The sequence below is a fragment of the Staurois parvus genome, unplaced genomic scaffold (assembly GCF_062004578.1).
Source record: "Staurois parvus isolate SC_StPar_1 unplaced genomic scaffold, SC_StPar_1.0 ptg000377l, whole genome shotgun sequence".
NCBI lineage: Eukaryota > Metazoa > Chordata > Amphibia > Anura > Ranidae > Staurois > Staurois parvus.
The window spans coordinates 132,990-153,990 of NW_028318173.1; the positions used below are offsets into that span (position 1 = coordinate 132,990).

A 21,001-nucleotide genomic window follows, 5' to 3' on the forward strand; every position below is an offset into this window, starting at 1 on the left:
GAATTAGGACTGTACACCCTTCCCGGTACATACCCCAGTGGGTGATGAGCTATCTGTGCCAACGCAGCCAGTCCAGCGGCCTGGGGATTTGAAAGTCCATGCTCTTCTTTCTGCAGGGCTTCCAGGACAGATCAGATTTTGATTGGTCGGTGCCAGCACAGTGAACTGCTGTGGTTCGTCCTGGAAGAGAAAGAGGTAGAATTCAGATCCCTGGACTGCCGGATTGGCTCCGTGAGCACTGACCGCTCATGATGGAGGGGTGGGGGAGGGTGCATAGTATTCGGTCACCTTTTCATTTTTCACACTTGTGCAACTCTAAAATCGTGTGATTCTATTGCTACTTTACAGTGCGACTTGATGCAACTTTGGTGCGAGTCCAGGGGTGAACTGACCATTTGGAAACTCGGGCACTGCCCAAGGGCCCAGGAGCAGTAGGGGGCCCCATGAGATGCCCCTGGTACCTTTTTTCATAGGCTTTTTTGAGTTTGGGCAAGGACACGGGCCCCATGATCCCCTATTGCCCAGGGGCCCCATGAGTTGTCAGTCCGCCCTTGGGTGCGACTTTTGCTTTGCCCAAGGATAATTGTTTTTGCTATACAAATTCGCATGTACAACATTCAGGTGCGACTTTCATGCGACTTTGGAGGGTTTACATTAAAGTCTAAGACCCTCAAGTCACGTGAAAGTCGGACCAAAGTAGTGCAGGAACTACTTTGAAGTTGCTGCGACTTGAAATTGCACGGATATGAAAGGTACCCATTGGGAAACATGGGGGGTGACTTGTCATGCGACTTTGGACCCCAAAGTCGCATGAAAAGTCGCATTAAGTGTGAATGGAGCCTTACCATTAACTTCCATAAATGCGAAAAAAAAAATATCGATCGATCCTGCCAGCGTCCAGGCTTGGACATCCGTCTCTGACTGTCAGTGTGCCAGCAGCCTTCGTAGGGTGAGCGGCCGCCGCGGTTTGCGTGCACCAGGACTGTGCTGCTGGAATCCAGTGTATGCGACTCAACGTGTGAAGGAGACCCAACCGAATCCTTTTACAGGTACTGAGTCGTTGTATTTGACTTTGCTGTAGATGCTGGTTTGCACCTTGGACGGGGATCTGTATCCTCCCCTGGAGGAGCCGGCGCCAGCAAGTGATCCGAAGAGCAACAAGAAGAAGGACCGGGACCGAGAGAAGAAGTTCATATGGAATCACGGCAGTGAGTCTTCCTTTCAGGATGGATAGTGGTGATGACCGGTAGGGGGTGGTATGGGGGTGGGTCCGATGGGGGGGGTCCAGGGATGGGGTATGGGGGCGGGTCCAGAGGGGTATGGGGGCGGGTACAGGGGGGGTATGGGGGTGGTCCCGGGAAGTTATGGGGGTGGTCCCTACAGATACGTATGTTGTGTATTTGCTGCCATTGTGAAACATTCTTATCATTCCAGTAACTTTACCGCTGAAGAATGTGCGCAAAAGACGCTTCAGGAAAACCGCCAAGAAGAAGGTAACCCCTCGCCTACCGGGCGCTCACCCCCTTCCTGCCCAGACCAATGTTCAGCTTTCAGCGCTGTTGTACTTTGAATGACAATTGCGCGGTCATGCAACATTGTACCCAAATGAAAGGGCTTTCTTTTGGTGTTATTTAATCACCACTGGAGTTTTTTTTTTTTTAGTTTTTTTTTTAGTTTTTTTTCACTATAAATGAAAAAAGACCAACAGTTATGAAACAAAAAAGAAAGTTTTTCTTTGTTTCTAATATAAAATTTAGCAAATGGGTCAGTTTTCTCCTTCAATGATGTGCATTGATGAGGCTGCACTGATGGGCACTGATAGGCGGCATTGATGGGCACTGATGAGGCAGCACTGGTGGGCATTGATGAGAAGGCACTAATATACGGCACCTATATACAGCACTGATGAGGCTGCACTGATAGGCAGCATTGATGGGCACTGATGAGGCAGCACTGGTGGGCATTGATGAGAAGGCACTAATATACGGCACCTATATACAGCACTGATGAGGCTGCACTGATAGGCAGCATTGATGAGAAGGCACTAATGAGGGAGCACTGGTGGGCGTTGATAAGAAGGCACTGATAAGGCTGCACTGATAGGCGGCATTGATGGGCACTGATGAGGCTGCACTGATATGCGTACACTGATGGGCACTGATAGGCGGCATTGATGGGCACTGATGAGGCAGCACTGGTGGGCATTGATGAGAAGGCAGTGATGAGGCTGCACTGATATGGGGCACTGATGGGCACTGATAGGCGGCATTTATGGGCACTGATGAGGCTGCACTGATATGCGGCACTGATGAGGCAGCACTGGTGGGCATTGATGAGAAGGCACTGATAAGGCTGCAATGATATGCAGCACTGATAGGCGGCATTTATGGGCACTGATGAGGCTGCACTAATATGCGGCACTGATGGACACTGATAGGCGGCATTGATGGGCACTGATGAGGGAGCACTGGTGGGCATTGATGAGAAGGCACTGATGAAGCTGCACTGATAGGCGGCATTGATGGGCACTGATAAGCCTGCACTGATATGCGGCATTGATGGGCACTGATGAGGCAGCACTGGTGGGCATTGATGAGGCTGCACTGATAGGCGGCATTTATGGGCACTGATAAGGCTGCACTGATATGTGGCACTGATGAGGCAGCACTGGTGGGCATTAATGAGAAGGCAGTTATAAGGCTGCACTGATAGGCGGCATTTATGGGCACTGATGAGGCTGCCCTGATAGGCGGCACTGATATGCGGCATTGATGGGCACTGATGAGGCAGCACTGGTGGGCATTGATGAGAAGGCACTGTCGAGGCAGCACTGGTGAAATTTGTTTTCAATTCAAAATATATGAAAAATATTTTTTAAAATACGTTTCAAATATACTGTATGTCTTTGAAAATGCAAATCTACATTTTTGGAATGCATTTACAAATATATATAAAAAAAAAAATCTAAGTTAAAATTTCTTTTTTATATGTTAAAAAAAAATTTAAAGAATATATTTAAAAAATACATATTTTTAAAAATATTTTTTTTTTAAAATATACTCCAGATATACAGTATATTTGAAAAATATTTTTAATCTATTTTGTAATAAAAACGCATTTCAACATACAGAGTGTGTATATATATATATTGAAATATATTGAATATGGGCAAAATTGTAGCGTTTCAAATATATTTTTCTTCCATGTGGCTTTTGACAATAAAACCTGCAAGCTGATTGGCTGCAGCAGATTTTGCACACTTCATCTTTAGTAGATCTCCCCCATAGGGTACATTTGTGACATACGCAGTAATTCTTCCTGGCTACTTTTATTTTTTACTCCAGTACATCGAATCCCCGGATGTGGAGAAAGAAGTGAAGCGCCTTCTGAGCACAGATGCAGAAGCTGTTAGTGTCCGTATCCTTCAAACTGAATATAATTTGTGTTTATTTTGCCTTCTCTAGTCCTCCCCATAGACAAGCTAATGCAGTTATTAGATAAAATATTTTTATTTTCCACCCTATTTAAGACATCATGACTGGGTTTCTGTGCTTCTGTATGAAATGCAGGCAGATCATGGCTGGTGGGAGGGGCCAGCAAGATGCTGCACATTGTTTCCTGAGAACACCTCAGCACCCTGCCTCAGTACACCTCTCGAGCCCTCGGTCCTGATGCAAGCAGCGGGCTGACCCTTGGGAGGGGTTATGCAAATATTAAAATGCCTTGATGGGTGGAGGAGTGGGCGTTTCTGGGCATGCTGTGTTTGTATGGTAACGCCCACATGTGATGCTGAGCCTTCATGATTGACTGAGTTGAAATCCAATGAACGAAAGGGGCAGAGCCAGAGACGGTCAGTCTGGGGAGGAAGGTGCTAGATGATTCCGGACGTTGTCCAGCCAGGAAATGAGGCCGGCTCTAATGAAAGGGGCAGGGCAAAGGACAGTCAGTCTGGGGAGAAAAGTGCTAGATGATGCTGGACGTCCTCTAGCCAGGAAGTTAGGCTGGCTCTAATGAATGAAAGGGGTCGGGCCAAGGACAGTCCGGCTCGGAGAAAAGTACTAGATGATGCTGGACGTCCTCCAGCCAGGAAATGAGGCGGGTTCTAATGAATGCGGCGGGACCAAGGACAGTCAGTCTGGGGAGAAAAGTGCTAGATGATGCTGGACGTCCTCTAGCCAGGAAGTTAGGCTGGCTCTAATGAATGAAAGGGGTCGGGCCAAGGACAGTCCGGCTCGGAGAAAAGTACTAGATGATGCTGGACGTCCTCCAGCCAGGAAATGAGGCGGGTTCTAATGAATGCGGCGGGACCAAGGACAGTCAGGCTCGGGAGGAAAGTGCTAGATGATGCTGGACATCCTCCAGCCTGGAAATGACTTGCTGCAACTTCTAATGCACATTGTGAGAAGCTCCCAGTGTGCAGTGAAATCAGAGGAAAACCTTTCAGGCAGGAGAGGGGCTGGTACACCTGCACAAGGCTGAAGGGAAAGCTGGGATCCGACAAAAGCAGCGGCAGACATAGGAGCTTTTCCCTCTGTCACTATGCTCTCTCCTTCTATCAGCATTCTTCTTGCATTGCAGCACACCTAATTGGCTCCTTTGTGCTTCTTCTCCCTCTCCTAGTCCTGATCTCTGCTGTACCCCAGGTTGCCAGAGGCAGATACCAGGTCAGATTCAAGGAAGCAGCATGTGTACACCTCTGGCCTCTGGGGGGGGCAGTAAAAAAAAATGCGGGATTTTACCACCCTTCAGCGATACGAGCCCTAAGGCTAAGAATGACATATTTGGCTCCATTTGTAGATGGAAATCCATTTTTTTCCCATTTCAAGGTATAATAAAAAAAAAAACCAAGATTTTGTCCAAGTATATCGAGCTGGACTTTCCCAAAATGTATATTTCTAAAGTTTTTTTTTTTAAAATCGATTCAGATCTGTAACGAATTTATTCTAATAAAGAAGGAAACCCTTTTCCCTAACCAAAGAATTCAGGATGGGAGGTGATTGCCGAAGATGAATCCAAAGAAGGTGAAAATCTGACCGGGTTGGACAGCTCTCCGGTATCATCCGGAATAAAACAAGGGCGTAGGTCTTCAAGTAATGCATATTTTATGAATAATTTATATTTTATTCTTTTCCAGATTTAAAAAAAAAAAAATGTACATTCAGGTCCATAAATATTGGGACATTGACACAATTCTAACATTTTTGGCTCTATACACCACCACAATGGATTTGAAATGAAACGAACAAGATGTGCTTTAACTGCAGACTGTCAGCTTTAATTTGAGGGTATTTACATCCAAATCAGGTGAACGGTGTAGGAATGACAACAGTTTGCATATGTGCCTCCCACTTGTTAAGGGACCAAAAGTAATGGGACAATTGGCTTCTCAGCTGTTCTATGGCCAGGTGTGTGTTATTCCCTCATTATCCCAATTACAATGAGCAGATAAAAGGTCCAGAGTTCATTTCAAGTGTGCTATTTGCATTTGGAATCTGTTGCTGTCAACTCTCAAGACGAGATCCAAAGAGCTGTCACTATCAGTGAAGCAAGCCATCATTAGGCTGAAAAAACAAAACAAACCCATCAGAGAGATAGCAAAAACATTAGGCGTGGCCAAAACAACTGTTTGGAACATTCTTAAAAAGAAGGAACGCCCCGGTGAGCTCAGCAACACCAAAAGACCCGGAAGACCACGGAAAACAACTGTGGTGGATGAGCGAAGAATTCTTTCCCGGGTGAAGAAAACACCCTTCACAACAGTTGGCCAGATCAAGAACACTCTCCAGGAGGTAGGTGTATGTGTGTCAAAGTCAACAATCAAGAGAAGACTTCACCAGAGTGAATACAGAGGGTTCACCACAAGATGGAAACCATTGGTGAGCCTCAAAAGCAGGAAGGCCAGATTAGAGTTTGCCAAACGACATCTAAAAAAGCCTTCACAGTTCTGGAACAACATCCTATGGACAGAGGAGACCGAGATCAACTTGTACCAGAGTGATGGGAAGAGAAGAGTATGGAGAAGGAAAGGAACTGCTCATGATCCTAAGCATACCCCCTCATCAGTGAAGCATGGTGGTGGTAGTGTCATGGCGTGGGCATGTATGGCTGCCAATGGAACTGGTTCTCTTGTATTTATTGATGATGTGACTGCTGACAAAAGCAGCCGGATGAACTGTGAAGTGTTTCGGGAATATTATCTGCTCATATTCAGCCAAATGCTTCACAACTCATTGGACGCTTCACAGTGCAGATGGACAATGACCCAAAGCATACTGCAAAAGCAACCAAAGAGTTTTTTAAGGGAAAGAAGTGGAATGTTCTGCAATGGCCAAGTCAGTCACCTGACCTGAATCCGATTGAGCATGCATTTCACTTGCTGAAGACAAAACTGAAGGGAAAATGCCCCAAGAACAAGCAGGAACTGAAGACAGTTGCAGTAGAGGCCTGGCAGAGCATCACCAGGGATGAAACCCAGCGTCTGGTGATGTCTATGCGTTCCAGACTTCAGGCTGTAATTGACTGCAAAGGATTTGCAACCAAATATTAAAAAGTGAAAGTTTGATTTATGATTATTATTCTGTCCCATTACTTTTGGTCCCTTAACAAGTGGGAGGCACATATGCAAACTGTTGTAATTCCTACACCGTTCTCCTGATTTGGATGTAAATACCCTCAAATTAAAGCTGACAGTCTGCAGTTAAAGCACATCTTGTTCGTTTCATTTCAAATCCATTGTGGTGGTGTATAGAGCCAAAAATGTTAGAATTATGTCCATGTCCCAATATTTATGGACCTGACTGTGTATATACATAACTTTACTTGTGTAGAAAAAATAAATAAATAATAAAAAAAAATTATGTGTGTGTATATGTGTGTGTGTGTGTATATATATATATATATATATATATATATATATATATATATATATATATATGGTATATGTGGGGTTTTTTTTTTCTGCAAACTTGTCTTTTATATAAGCAAAATATATAACAATATATAAATACATTTTATATATATATATATTAAATTATATTATATATGAATATATATATGAAACTTTATTTGTGTAGAAAAAAGGCACGTTTGCAGAAAAAAAAAATTATATTTATAGTGAGTGTGTGTATACATGTATGTATGCATATATTTATTTTTGTTTATTTTGTCATTATTATTGTTTCTTTAAGCAAGCTGTTGCCAAGCTTTTGCAGAGCTTTCATCAAGCTTATTAAGTACCATTTTTTTTTTTTTGGGGGGAGGGCATAAAAAAAAAATAAAAAAAATTGCCGGCAATTATTTATTTACATTCAGCTGTGAACAGGGAACCCCACTGACAGCTTATGACTCATCAGTTGTTAAGGACGTTGTTAAAAAATATATTTTTTAAAAATATATTCTTCAGATTTTTTTTAACATATAAAAAAGTCATTTTAACATATATTTTTACATATATTTGGAAATGCATTCCAAAAATGTAGATTTGTATACATACAGTATATTTGAAATGTATTTTTTTTTTAATTTTTTATATATATTTTGTAATAAAAACACATTTCAACATACAGTGTGTGTGTATATGTGTGTGTGTGTGTGTATATATATATATATATATATATAATTAAAAAAAAAATGTTTTTTATATATTTTGAAATATATCGAGTATGGCCAAAATTGTAGCATGTCAAAATATTTGGGCAGAATATTTTTAAAATATATTTCAAATATATTTTTCTTCCATGTGGGGTAGGACCCGCTACTTTTGTGACTGACAGCAGGCAGTGGGTAGATTATTTAGCCAGTAGCAGGCTATCGATTTTGGAACCTGCCCGCTACTTGTCAGTCACAGGGGGAGCTGATGGGGATGGGGAACTAGTGTCTTTGAATCTCCACGAGGCTTCGCCCATCTAGATACAAAACTCCCGAGTCGCTGCAGTGTCTGTGTTACCCGCGGCAGTGTCTGTGTTACCCGCGGCAGTGTCTGTGTGACCGCGGCAGTGTCTGTGTGACCGCGGCAGTGTCTGTGTGACCCGCTACAGTGTCTGTGTTACCCGCGGCAGTGTCTGTTACCCGCGGCAGTGTGTGTGTGTGACCGCAGGAGTGTCTGTGTGACCGCAGGAGTGTCTGTGTGACCGCAGGAGTGTCTGTGTTACCCGCGGCAGTGTCTGTGTGACCGCAGGAGTGTCTGTGTGACCGCAGGAGTGTCTGTGTGACCGCAGGAGTGTCTGTGTTACCCGCGGCAGTGTCTGTGTTACCCGCGGCAGTGTCTGTGTGACCGCAGGAGTGTCTGTGTGACCGCAGGAGTGTCTGTGTGACCGCAGGAGTGTCTGTGTTACCCGCGGCAGTGTCTGTGTGACCGCGGCAGTGTCTGTGTGACCGCGGCAGTGTCTGTGTGACCGCGGCAGTGTCTGTGTGACCGCGGCAGTGTCTGTGTGACCCGCTACAGTGTCTGTGTGACCCGCGGCAGTGTCTGTTACCCGCGGCAGTGTGTGTGTGACCGCAGGAGTGTGTGTGTGACCGCAGAAGTGTCTGTGTGACCGCAGGAGTGTCTGTGTTACCCGCGGCAGTGTGTCTGTGTGACCGCAGGAGTGTCTGTGTGACCGCAGGAGTGTCTGTGTGACCGCAGGAGTGTCTGTGTGACCGCAGGAGTGTCTGTGTGACCGCAGGAGTGTCTGTGTGACCGCAGGAGTGTCTGTGTTACCCGCGGCAGTGTCTGTGTTACCCGCGGCAGTGTCTGTGTTACCCGCGGCAGTGTCTGTGTGACCGCGGCAGTGTCTGTGTGACCGCGGCAGTGTCTGTGTGACCGCGGCAGTGTCTGTGTGACCGCGGCAGTGTCTGTGTGACCCGCTACAGTGTCTGTGTTACCCGCGGCAGTGTCTGTGTGACCGCGGCAGTGTCTGTGTGACCGCGGCAGTGTCTGTGTGACCACTGCAGTGGGGAAGCGGGACCTCAGCTGCACTGAGGACAGTGTCCAAATTCAAGTACCGGTTTGCAGCAGCTGCAGGAATCTGCCGACCTCACTGAGGGACGACGGAATTCTAAAGTCCGTCTATGAATTACCCTGACGTTTACATAATTCGAAGGGAACAAATGTATCCCCCATTGGGACATATGGCAAAAAAAAAAAAAAAAGCTGTGTCTTTAACAATTCCATATTCAGCCCAAAATTTGGGGGGGGGGTTTTTTTTTTTTGCTTTTGCATGCATTTTAAATCGCACAGATTTTCAGTTGACTGTTTCTGCCAGTTGGTGGACAGTCTTGACTTTGTTAGTTCTTTTTATCTGGTGGTGTTTATCGATGTCTTCCATGTTTCCCGTCAGTGGGAAGGGATGAATTGCGTGAGATTTTCAACGACCTGAGCAGCAGCAGCGATGGCGAGGAGGAGGAGGGAGAGAGGCAAGAAGAGGAAGACCTGAACATCATGGAAGCCGATGAAGACCAAAGAAAAGGTCAGGACGGCCAGGAAGGAGGCACCAACCAGATAGGTGAGCAACACCCTATTGGAGAATTCTTTGGTACGGCTCGTGTCAGGCAGCAGCATGTTCAAATGATAGGAATTTTAAACCCATCCTGTGCTTGCCTTGGAAGAAATAAAGTGGGGACAGCCTGGTATAGCCAAGTCCAAGTTTACCCAACAAAAAACAAGCCATACAAAGCAGTGTGCAGGAGCTGACAGGTGAGAGATCTGTGTTGTTTATACACAGGTCTCTCCCCTGTCGGTAATACTCAGTGGGTGCCGGTGGAGAATCACCGGGCGGGACCCGGTGATTGACCGCGAATGGCATGCGCACGCCACCTACCTGGAAATGCAAAGTCACGTTACCGTAAAAATTATATACACCGTGTTTCAAAATATTATGCAAATGATATTTTTCTCATTTACCTAAATAATTGATGTAAATAACAGTCGGCATAATTCTCAGGTTACAACTATAAGAGTACAATTCACATTTTATTGAACAAACCTCCTAATGATAACAGGATTTTTGTTCCAAATTATTCCGCACAGGAAGTTTCAAAACACTTTATAGGTTGTAAAGAACTGAAAATTGTCATTTGTTGTGTTTGCAGCAGATTTACTGAAATCAAAAGCTATTTCAATCAAACTTTTAACAACATTTTAACTTTGTAAACATTTGAAGCGGTCACGTTACATTGTAACATAGGACCCCTTATTTGATAGCAGATCACAAGTCTGGCATCCATTGAACTTGGGAGTTTTTGGACAGTTTCTGCTTGAATTTGTTTGTAAGATGTCAGAATAGCTTCCCAGAGCTGCTGTTTGGATGTAAACTGCCTCCCACCCTTATAGGTCTTTTGCTTGAGGATGCTCCAAAGGTTCTCAATAGGATTGAGGTCAGGGGAGGATGGAGGCCACACCATGACTTTCTCTCCTTTTATCCCCATAGCAGCCATTGATGCAGAGGTATTCTTTGCAGCATGAGATGGTGCATTGTCATGCATGAAGATGATTTTATTACGGAAAGCATAGTTCTTCCTTCTGTATCAGGGAAGAAAGTGGTCAGTCGTAAACTCCACATACTTTGCAGAAATCATCTTTACACCTTTGGGGACCCTAAAGGGGCCGACCAGCTCTGTTCCCATGATTCCGGCCCAAAACATGACTCCACCACCGCCTTGCTGACGTCGCAGCCTTGTTGGAACAGGGTGGCCGTCCACCAACCATCCACTACTCTATCCATCTGGACCATCCAGGGTTGCATGGCACTCATCAGTGAACAGGACTGTTTGAAAATGAGTCTTCGTGTATTTTTCTGCCCAATGCAGCCGTTTCTGCTGGTGAGCATTGGTTAGTGGTGGCCAATAGAAGGTTTATGCACAGTTGCAGGACTCTGGAGGACTCTACACCTTGATGTCCGTGGGACTGCAGAGGCACCAGCAGCTTCAAATATATGCTGCTATGTAATGGTATTTTAGCAGCTGCTCTCTTGATCCGATGCATGGATCTGGCAGAAATCTTCCTCAATGTGCCTTTATCTGCACCAACCCGTCTGTGCTCTGAATCAGCCACAAATCTCTTCATAGTGCGATGATCACGCTTAAGTTTTTGTGAAATATCGAATGTTTTCATACCTCGTCAAAGGCATTGAACTATTTCACTCTTTTCCGCAGCAGAGAGATCCTTTTTCTTCCCCATATTGCTTGAAAATGGTGCTCTGCTTAATAATGTGGAACACCCTCCTTTAGTAGTTTTTCCTTACATTGGGCTCACCGGCCAATCTAATTATCACAGGTGTCCGAGATTGTTTTCAGTGATCAAAAGAGCCCTGACACACAATGCCATCCATGAGTTACACTGAAAAACAAAATATTTCATCTTTGCGACACTTAAATAGAATTTTCATAATAATTTGGAACAGGGTGTATATTTATATTTTATATTATATATTGCGCACCTGTGCTGCCCTGTAGCAGTATTTCTGCTATAGGGCGGCGCGGAAGAGGTTAATTTATTAATATTCTTTTTTTTTTTTTTTTCTCCTCCAAGTGCTGGAATTGCAGAAACAAGTTGAAAACCTGCAAAAGAAATTGCGAGAAACTCAGGAGAGGAGGAAACGCCAAGAAGAGCTTATAATGAAGGTGGAAAATGTGGCTCTTAAGGTAAACGCATTGTCTCCCTGCGATTTTCTGGGTCGTTGTCATCGCAGATTTCCATCAGAACACAGAGTGATGTAAGTCTTGCTGATTTGTTCTCTTTCTTTCTCAGACACGTCTACAAGCTGTGCTGGATGAATTCAGACAGCAGGAGGAACGGGAGAAGCAACAGGTGAGAGGATCTGTATGGTACAGCGGCACCTAGTAACCAACCGGGCGTGACTTTTCATGAGCTTAGAACAGCGATCGGTGTTTGCTCATTGGGTCATTTTCACATTTGCTTTGGTGGTGCTAAACTATTGGCAATGCGTGCGTTCCCGAGCTCCTGAAATCTCTGTAGCTATAAGGCCCCATTCATACTTAGGAACTCCAGGAATTCAGCAACTTTGTAAAAATGCAGGCCCACTATGAGCAAAGTCCAATGAGGTGCCTGTACTCCCGTGGACTTATCTCTTTAATTTGAGATCTGAGAGGTTTGTTCTTCTCCAGCAAGATAGCTTCCAGAGGTCCAAGGTTTGACGCTTTGCTCTCCGTTCCTTCAAGTGAGTACAGCTACTATGCCCTTACTTCCCCTCTTCTTGCCCCATCACAGAAGCCTTTGTATTACGTGAACTAATTCACAAAATACAAAGGCTTCTGTGAATGGGCAGGGGAGGGGCAGGCGTGCTTGCTCTGTGTGCTTCTCTCCTCTCTCACTGTCCTCAGAATAATATGTTCGAAATATATTTTAAAAATATTCTTCCCACATATATTGCCATATATTTGAAATGCTACAATTTTGGCCGTACTCAATATATTTCAATAAATAAATGTATATACAGTGTGTGTGTGTGTATGTATGTGTATGTATGTATGTATGTGTATATATATATATATATATGTATGTATATATATATATATTGTATGTGTGCATGTTTATATGTGTGTGTATATATGTGTATGTGTAATAAATAAATATATATATATATATATATATATATATATATATATATATATATATGAATGTGTGTATATGTATGTATGTGTATATATATATTTTGCATGTTGAAATGCTTTTGTGTTACAAAATATATTGTTTTGTCTTTTTGGGGGTTTTTTTAGTCCTTTTTTTTTTTTTTTTTTTAACGTGTAAGCCATTAGTATTACGTTAATGGGAGCACAGACAGCAATAAAACGTGTCAAGCATTCTAATCCCTCTCCACTCCATCCAAAACTAAAAAAAAGAAAAGGTTATTTTAAAGTATAACTAAAGGCAAAATATTTTTTTTTTCAATTTTGGATAGAGTGGAATTAGATCCTTTGTCAGGTTTTTTTTTATTGCTGCCTGTGCCTCCCATTAAGGAGATTCCCCCTCTCTATTTGTCCTGTTTAACATTGAAAGTAAAAGATCACAAATTTTGAGTCGTCACCACAAAAGTAATAGAGGGGAAATCCTCCAATGGGGGACAGTAGATCTGGTGACCTGGGGGGTCCCCAAGGAATTCCCTTCATTTGGAGGGATTTCCTTTCGCCTCCTGTTTTGGCTATGGGACAGGAAGTGAAGGGAAATCTCCGCCATGGGAGGGGATGCAAATGGCACCGCAAAGTATCGGTTTCCGGTAGCGGGAACATATTCATGAGTATCGGTATTGGTGCATTTATAATACATAAAATAAAATTCAGTACTCCTGTATAAAATGCGAAACGTCGGCACTTTCACACCTGCAAATCACGTTGTGTGTCCATATATTTTTGATATATAAAATATATATACTTTCCTCATTCTGTGTGCGCTGCTAATAAAATATATCTATATTTTATTAGCAGCGCACGCAACGAATGAGGAAAGTTAGGCTTCCCACCTGTTAGCTAGGTGTCTCATCACACAGCAGAAGCAAAAGAATGTCACATCCGTTCTGCTTTCACCGCGAAACATGTTGTCACTTTCACACATGCAAATCATGTCGCGTTTCCATTTTTGTTTTCCATCCCCTGTAGTGTGATAAGAATTGTGTGCAGGAGCGCGGGTTTGCTCTAAAGCCCGAAATCCCGCCTTGTATGTAATGAAAATTTTTATTTTAAAAACTCCAATAGCGTGTTGATGGGGCGGAATACGAACAGAAAAAACAGCTTTATAGTTGAACTCTGGGTTTTGTGTCACTTTAGTTTAGTCCAAAGCTGGCCCAAATGAGCTATTTCCAATACTAAGGAATGCAGCCGCTGTCTGTGCTGCATGGACTGTATGGAGCATCAGCTACATACAGTCTACAGTGCTGTGTTCCGGCACCGGAACAGGGACTTCCCGTCCCCCTCATTAAAAAAAAAAAAAAAAAAAAAAGAGTGCTGCTCAGCTTTTCAAAGGAAGCCTTGTATTTTCTTAATGAATACAAGGCTTTCTTCGATTGGCTAAGGTAGAGAGTGTGATGTTCTCTTTCTTTTCCTCTTTCTCTTTCTTTTCCTTTTTCTTTCTTTTTCTTTCTTTTCCTCTTTCTCTTTCTCTCTCTCTCTCTTTCTCTTTCTTTTCCTCTTTCTCTTTCTTTTCCTCTTTCTCTTTCTTTTCCTCTTTCTCTTCCTTTTTCTCTTTCTTCCTTTTTCTCTTTCTTTTCCTTTTTCTCTTTCTTTTCCTTTTTCTCTTTCTTTTCCTTTTTCTCTTTCTTTTCCTTTTTCTCTTTCTTTTCCTCTTTCTCTTTCTTTTCCTCTTTCTCTTTCTTTTCCTCTTTCTCTTTCTTTTCCTCTTTCTCTTTCTTTTCCTCTTTCTCTTTCTTTTCCTCTTTCTCTTTCTTTTCCTCTCTTTTCCTTTTTCTTTCTTTTCCTTTTTCTCTTTCTTTTCCTCTTTCTTTCTTTCTTTCTTTCTTTCTTTCTCTCTTCTTTTTCTTTCTTTCTTTTTCTCTTTCTTCTCTTCTTTTTCTTCTCTTCTTTTTCTTTCTTTTTCTCTTCCTCCTTCTCTTCCTCCTTTCTCTTCCTCCTTTCTCTTCCTCTTCCTCCTTTCTCTTCCTCTTTTCTCTTCCTCTTTTCTCTTCCTCTTCCTCTCTTTTCTTTCTTTCTTTCCTTTTTCTTTTCCTTTCTTTCCTTTTTCTTTTCCTTTCTTTCCTTTTTCTTTTCCTTTCTTTCCTTTTTCTTTTTCTTTTCCTTTTTCTTTTCCTTTTCCTTTCTTTCTCTTTTCCTTTTCCTTTTCCTTTCTTTCTCTTTTCCTTTTTCTTTTCCTTTTCCTTTCTTTCTCTTTTCCTTTTTCTTTTCCTTTTCCTTTCTTTCTCTTTTCCTTTTCCTTTTCCTTTCTTTCTCTTTTCCTTTTTCTTTTCCTTTTCCTTTCTTTCTCTTTTCCTTTTTCTTTTCCTTTTCCTTTCTTTCTCTTTTCCTTTTTCTTTTCCTTTTCCTTTCTTTCTCTTTTCCTTTTTCTTTTCCTTTTCCTTTCTTTCTCTTTTCCTTTTTCTTTTCCTTTTCCTTTCTTTCTCTTTTCCTTTTTCTTTTCCTTTTCCTTTCTTTCTCTTTTCCTTTTTCTTTTCCTTTTCCTTTCTTTCTCTTTTCCTTTTTCTTTTCCTTTTCCTTTCTTTCCCTTTTCCTTTCTTTCTCTTTTCCTTTTTCTTTCCTTTCCTTTCCTTTTCCTTCCCTTCCTTCCTTTCCTTTTCTTTTCCTTCCCTTCCTTCCTTTCTTTTCTTCTTTCCTTCCCTTCCTTCCTTTCTTTTCTTCTTTCCTTCCTTCCTTCCTTCTTTTCTTTTCTTCTTTCCTTCCCTTCCTTCCTTTCTTTCTTTTCCTCTTTCTCTTTCTTTTCCTCTCTCTTTCTTTTCCTCTTTCTCTTTCTTTTCCTCTTTCTCTTTCTTTTCCTCTTTCTCTTTCTTTTCCTCTTTCTCTTTCTTTTCCTCTCTTTTCCTTTTTCTTTCTTTTCCTTTTTCTTTCTTTTCCTTTTTCTTTCTTTTCCTTTTTCTTTCTTTTCCTCTTTCTTTCTTTCTTTCTTTCTCTCTTCTTTTTCTTTCTTTCTTTTTCTCTTTCTTTTTCTCTTTCTTCTCTTCTTTTTCTTCTCTTCTTTTTCTTCTCTTCTTTCTCTTCCTCCTTTCTCTTCCTCCTTTCTCTTCCTCCTTTCTCTTCCTCCTTTCTCTTCCTCCTTTCTCTTCCTCCTTTCTCTTCCTCCTTTCTCTTTCTCCTTTCTCTCTTTTCCTCTCTTTTCTTTCTTTCTTTCCTTTTTCTTTCTTTCTTTCCTTTTTCTTTCTTTCTTTCCTTTTTCTTTCTTTCTTTCCTTTTTCTTTCTTTCTTTCCTTTTTCTTTCTTTCTTTCCTTTTTCTTTCTTTCTTTCCTTTTTCTTTCTTTCTTTCCTTTTTCTTTCTTTCTTTCTCTTTTCCTTTCTTTCTTTCTCTTTTCCTTTCTTTCTTTCTCTTTTCCTTTCTTTCTTTCTCTTTTCCTTTCTTTCTTTCTCTTTTCCTTTCTTTCTCTTTTCCTTTCTTTCTCTTTTCCTTTCTTTCTCTTTTCCTTTCTTTCTCTTTTCCTTTCTTTCTCTTTTCCTTTCTTTCTCTTTTCCTTTCTTTCTCTTTTCCTTTCTTTCTCTTTTCCTTTCTTTCTCTTTTCCTTTCTTTCTCTTTTCCTTTTTCTTTTCCTTTTTCTTTTCCTTTTTCTTTTCCTTTTCCTTTCTTTCTCTTTTCCTTTCTTTCTCTTTTCCTTTCTTTCTCTTTTCCTTTCTTTCTCTTTTCCTTTTTCTTTTCCTTTTTCTTTTCCTTTCTTTTCCTTTTCCTTTTTCTTTTTCTTTTCCTTTCTTTCTCTTTTCCTTTTTCTTTTCCTTTCTTTTCCTTTTCCTTTTCCTTTTCCTTTTCCTTTTCCTTTCTTTCTCTTTTCCTTTTTCTTTTCCTTTTCCTTTCTTTCTCTTTTCCTTTTTCTTTTCCTTTTCCTTTCTTTCTCTTTTCCTTTTTCTTTTCCTTTTCCTTTCTTTCCCTTTTCCTTTCTTTCTCTTTTCCTTTCTTTCCTTTCCTTTCCTTTCCTTTTCTTTTCCTTCCCTTCCTTCCTTTCTTTTCTTCTTTCCTTCCCTTCCTTCCTTTCTTTTCTTCTTTCCTTCCTTCCTTCCTTCCTTTCTTTTCTTCTTTCCTTCCCTTCCTTCCTTTCATTCTTTTCCTCTTTCTTTTCTTTCCTTCCTTCCTTCTTTCCTTTCTTTCCTTCCTTTTTCTTTCCTTTCTTTCCTTCCTTTTTCTTTCCTTCCTTTCTTTCCTTCCTTTCTTTCCTTCCTTTTTCTTTCCTTCCTTTCTTTCCTTCCTTTCTTTCCTTCCTTTCTTTCCTTCCTTCCTTTTTCTTTCCTTCCTTTCTTTCCTTTCTTTCCTTCCTTTTCCTTTCTTTCTTTTCCTCTTTCTTTTCCTCTTTCTTTTCCTCTTTCTTTCTTTCTTTTCCTCTTTCTTTCTTTCTTTTCCTCTTTCTTTCTTTCTTTTCCTCTTTCTTTCTTTTCCTCTTTCTTTCTTTTCCTCTTTCTTTCTTTTCCTCTTTCTCTTTCTTTCTTTTCCTCTTTCTCTTTCTTTCTTTTCCTCTTTCTCTCTCTTTCTTTTCCTCTTTCTCTCTCTCTCTTTCTTTTCCTCTTTCTCTCTCTTTCTTTCTTTTCCTCTTTCTCTCTCTTTCTTTCTTTTCCTCTTTCTCTCTCTTTCTTTCTTTTCCTCTTTCTCTCTCTTTCTTTCTTTTCCTCTTTCTCTCTCTTTCTTTCTTTTCCTCTTTCTCTCTCTTTCTTTCTTTTCCTCTTTCTCTCTCTTTCTTTCTTTTCCTCTTTCTCTTCCTCTTTCTCTCTCTTTCTTTCTTTTTCTTTTCCTCTTTCTCTCTCTTTCTTTCTTTTTCTTTTCCTCTTTCTCTCTCTTTCTTTCTTTTTCTTTCTTTTTCTTTTCCTCTTTCTCTCTCTTTCTTTCTTTTTCTTTTCCTCTTTCTCTCTCTTTCTTTCTTTTTCTTTTCCTCTTTCTCTCTCTTTCTTTCTTTTTCTTTTCCTCTTTCTCTCTCTTTCTTTCTTTTCCTCTTTCTCTCTTTCTTTTCCTCTCTCTTTCCTCTCTTTTTTTTTTTCTTTCTTTTTTTTTCTCTTTCCTCTTTCTTTTTTTTCTCTTTCTTTTCCTCCTTTTTCTTTTCCTCTCTCTCTCTTTTTCTTTCTTTTTCTTTCTTTTTCTTTTTCTTTTTTTTTTCCTTCTTTCTTTTCCCCGAGAGTGGGAAGTCCCTGTACCACTGTTGGAACACAGCGCTGTATAATGTATGTAGCTGATACTGTCAGCTGTTGCATTTCTTAGTAATGGAGATACTAACTGCAAGCAGGCAGACTCTTTACTGCAAAAGAGATGTGCAATGCCTCTATTTCAATAAGACACCTACCTCACCTGCTGACTGTCTTCTGGGGCGTGAAAAGCGAGCCGACCTGGAGCAGCCCGTGTGCCAGAATGACATCACCCTGTGCTGGCCAATGGAGACCGGCACCCAGCAGAAGATGCTGGCAAGTGATGGGGAGAGTTAGACTTCGATGCAGAAAAAACGCAAACTAAATATTTTTCTTGTTCCCTTTTAGGTGACATCTCTGGAGGAGCAACTTGAAGCCCTAATAGAGAAGTGACCATACAAAGTGTACTTGTCTGCAGTGCCCTCTATGCAGCCACGTGGAACTTATGTACGCTGGACTCGTTCTGTGGACCACTGGGTGCTGGTAATGAGTATTGGGTGCTGGACTGCATTACACCCGTATCTAAACCTCTACAGAGACTGCAAGCACAGATTTGTGGACTGTAAGAAGCTAGGAGATTTCGTGTTGATGAAATACACAAAATTTCTGATTTTATCGGTTTTGAGTAAAAGTTGGAGAAAAAGGTAATGTCTGTTTTTAATTAAAACCGATCTCCATGTTTTAGTGAAGGTTAAAGAGTTGGGACCACGCTGGTCCAAATTAAACCCAAAACAGTAAAATCAGCCTGGTATACTCACTGCGGAACCTAAGGGGTTAATTCTGTCTTCTCTGATCCTCCCCTTCCACCGTGTCCAATTTATCTAACGATAGAACAGAGCCTTGGGGGCAAGCTGCACATGCTCAGTTTGGTGTGTATTGCTAGAGAGTCTTTTCTTTTTCTTGGGAGGGTGCATGTGATTGCCGCAGGGTCAATCGGCACTGTCCAGACAGAGGGTCAGGAGTAATTCAGCCTCATGAGACAATCAGGGGGGAATGAAAATTCCTCCTACAAGCTTTAACATGTGGTCTGCTGGACACTGATACAAGTCACAAGACTGCTCTATACTGCTGATGAGAAAAGGTATTTAGCATTTTATATTTACTAAAATAATTGCATTTCCATGTTGTGTGTACTGTGGGAGACCAGATATAGTGAATGCAGGGTCCGGGGGAGAGCGGATATAGTGAATGCGGGGTCCGGGGAGAGCGGATATAGTGAATGCGGGGTCCGGGGAGAGCGGAGATAGTGAATGCGGGGTCCGGGGAGAGCGGATATAGTGAATGCGGGGTCCGGGGAGAGCGGAGATAGTGAATGCGGGGTCCGGGGAGAGCGGAGATAGTGAATGCGGGGTCCGGGGAGAGCGGAGATAGTGAATGCGGGGTCCGGGGAGAGCGGAGATAGTGAACGCGGGGTCCGGGGAGAGCGGATCTAGTGAACGCGGGGTCCGGGGAGAGCGGATCTAGTGAACACCGGGTTCGGGGTTTAGTATTTATTTCAGGTACTTATATAATGCCGTCAATTTACGTAGCCCTTTACATATAGATATTGTACAATCACATCAGTCCCCAACCCCTCAAGGAGCGTACAATCTAAGGTCCCTAACTCACATTCATACATACTGGGGCCAATTTAGACCAGCATGTCTTTGGAGTGTGGGAGGAAACCCACGCAGGCACAGGCAGAACATGAAAACTCCAGGCAGGTGGTGCCATGGTTGGGATTTGAACCAACGACCCGAGTACTGTCAGATGGACTTTAGCCACTGTGCTGCCCCTTTAACTATACCTTCACTATTATAGGCAGCACAGTGGCTAAATGGTTAGCACTTCCATCTGACAGTACTCGGGTCATCTGTTCGAACCCCAACCACGGCACCACCTGCCTGGAGTTTGTATGTTGTCCCTGTGCCTGCGTGGGTTTCCTCCGCGTACTCCGGTTTCCTCCCACACTCTAAAGACATGCTGGTAGGTAAATTATCTCCTGTGTAAATTGTCCCTAGTATGTGTATGTATGAATGTGAATTAGGGACCTTAGATTGTACGCCCCTTGAGGGTTAGGGACTGATGTGAATGTACAATATATATGTAAAGTGCTGTGTAAATTGATGGCGCTATATAAGTACCTGAAATAAATAAATACTAGAGGTGCCCGCTGTATAAATTGTATATATCCTTGGCTAAACACAATATACAGCTCTGTGTTCTAGCATCATTTTGGGAACTTGCCATTCAACCCCTCCCCCGGAGCAAAATCCACTTGAACTGAGCAGCATCCGGCCCTTTCCAAGGAGCTTTGTATTTTCTGAATGAATACGAAGCTTCCTCCGCGTCAGAGACTGTGATGTCATCTGCTTCAGCCAATCGGAGGAAGCGTTGTATTCATTCATAGAATACAAAGCTTCCTGTGAACGGGTGAACGCCGCTTAACCTGACTCAATTTTGTTCTGGTACAGGAATTTCCCGTCCCACCGTGGCTGTATACAGCAGGGGCACCTCTAGCAGGTAATAGTTCGTTTGGAACCAAATCTAGTCAGGCTAGAGTGGCGCTCATCCATTCACAGGAACTATTGTAACTGTATGAATGAATACAAAGCTTCCTCCGGATGGCTGAGGGAGGCGGTCGGAGGAGGTCACCATCTCGGACACATTTAGAGGAAGCTTTGTACGCATTCAGAAATTACAAAGCTCCTGAGAAACGCTCCGTTCAACTCGGGCCTATGTAGTAGTTCTGATGCAAACAAACTGTAACCATTACTAAAAACATGGAGGTCGGATTTAGATGTGACTTTAAAAAAAAAAATGTATATAGACTGTAAGGCCCTGTTGCACTTTGAAGATGGTGGTCTGTGTTTAGATGCTTACCCAAGCCAATAAAGGACTGGCTTCTAATTATTGGTTTGGTTTACTTCATTCACAAGCTCTTCATTTTTTTTTTTTTCTATTCTTTAATTTTTTTTTAATTTTTTTAAAAAATCTTTTTAGGTGCTGTCCTTCCTTTTTCTCGTTTTGATCTTTTATGTTGCCAAACGAAGTATCAAGAGGGCCCAGACCTCCAATGTAACAGCATTCCTTTGTAAGGGGGGGGGGAGGCTGTAATTGCAGTCTCATGTAATGACATCATTGGGTCTAAAGTAAAGTGTATCATTGAAAATGGAAAGGTTTTTTTTTTTAAATTTCATGATCCTCTTGCTGAGGGGAAGGAAGAACAAAGGAAATACAAGCAGATTAATTTCGGGTCTAATTGACGAGTACGAA

At 42.0% G+C, this 21,001-nt stretch overlaps 1 protein-coding gene across 2 annotated transcripts in view; it reads left to right on the plus strand.

The window, feature by feature from the left end:
* The window catches only part of TAF7 (TATA-box binding protein associated factor 7), a 34,098-nt gene extending 15,704 nt beyond the window's left edge, over nt 1-18,394 (plus strand). Inside the window, exons 6-13 of one of the 2 annotated variants that reach the window (XM_089685514.1) lie at nt 1,082-1,208; nt 1,435-1,493; nt 3,345-3,417; nt 4,986-5,090; nt 9,318-9,482; nt 11,507-11,619; nt 11,726-11,785; nt 18,095-18,394. In XM_089685514.1, coding sequence (XP_089541640.1) covers nt 1,082-1,208; nt 1,435-1,493; nt 3,345-3,417; nt 4,986-5,090; nt 9,318-9,482; nt 11,507-11,619; nt 11,726-11,785; nt 18,095-18,139 — 747 coding nt within the window. In that variant the 3' untranslated portion in view covers nt 18,140-18,394. The remainder of the gene's footprint in view (nt 1-1,081; nt 1,209-1,434; nt 1,494-3,344; nt 3,418-4,985; nt 5,091-9,317; nt 9,483-11,506; nt 11,620-11,725; nt 11,786-18,094) is intronic. The other variant, XM_089685515.1, reaches the window with a different exon arrangement.
* Nucleotides 18,395-21,001: the final 2,607 nt, after the last annotated feature.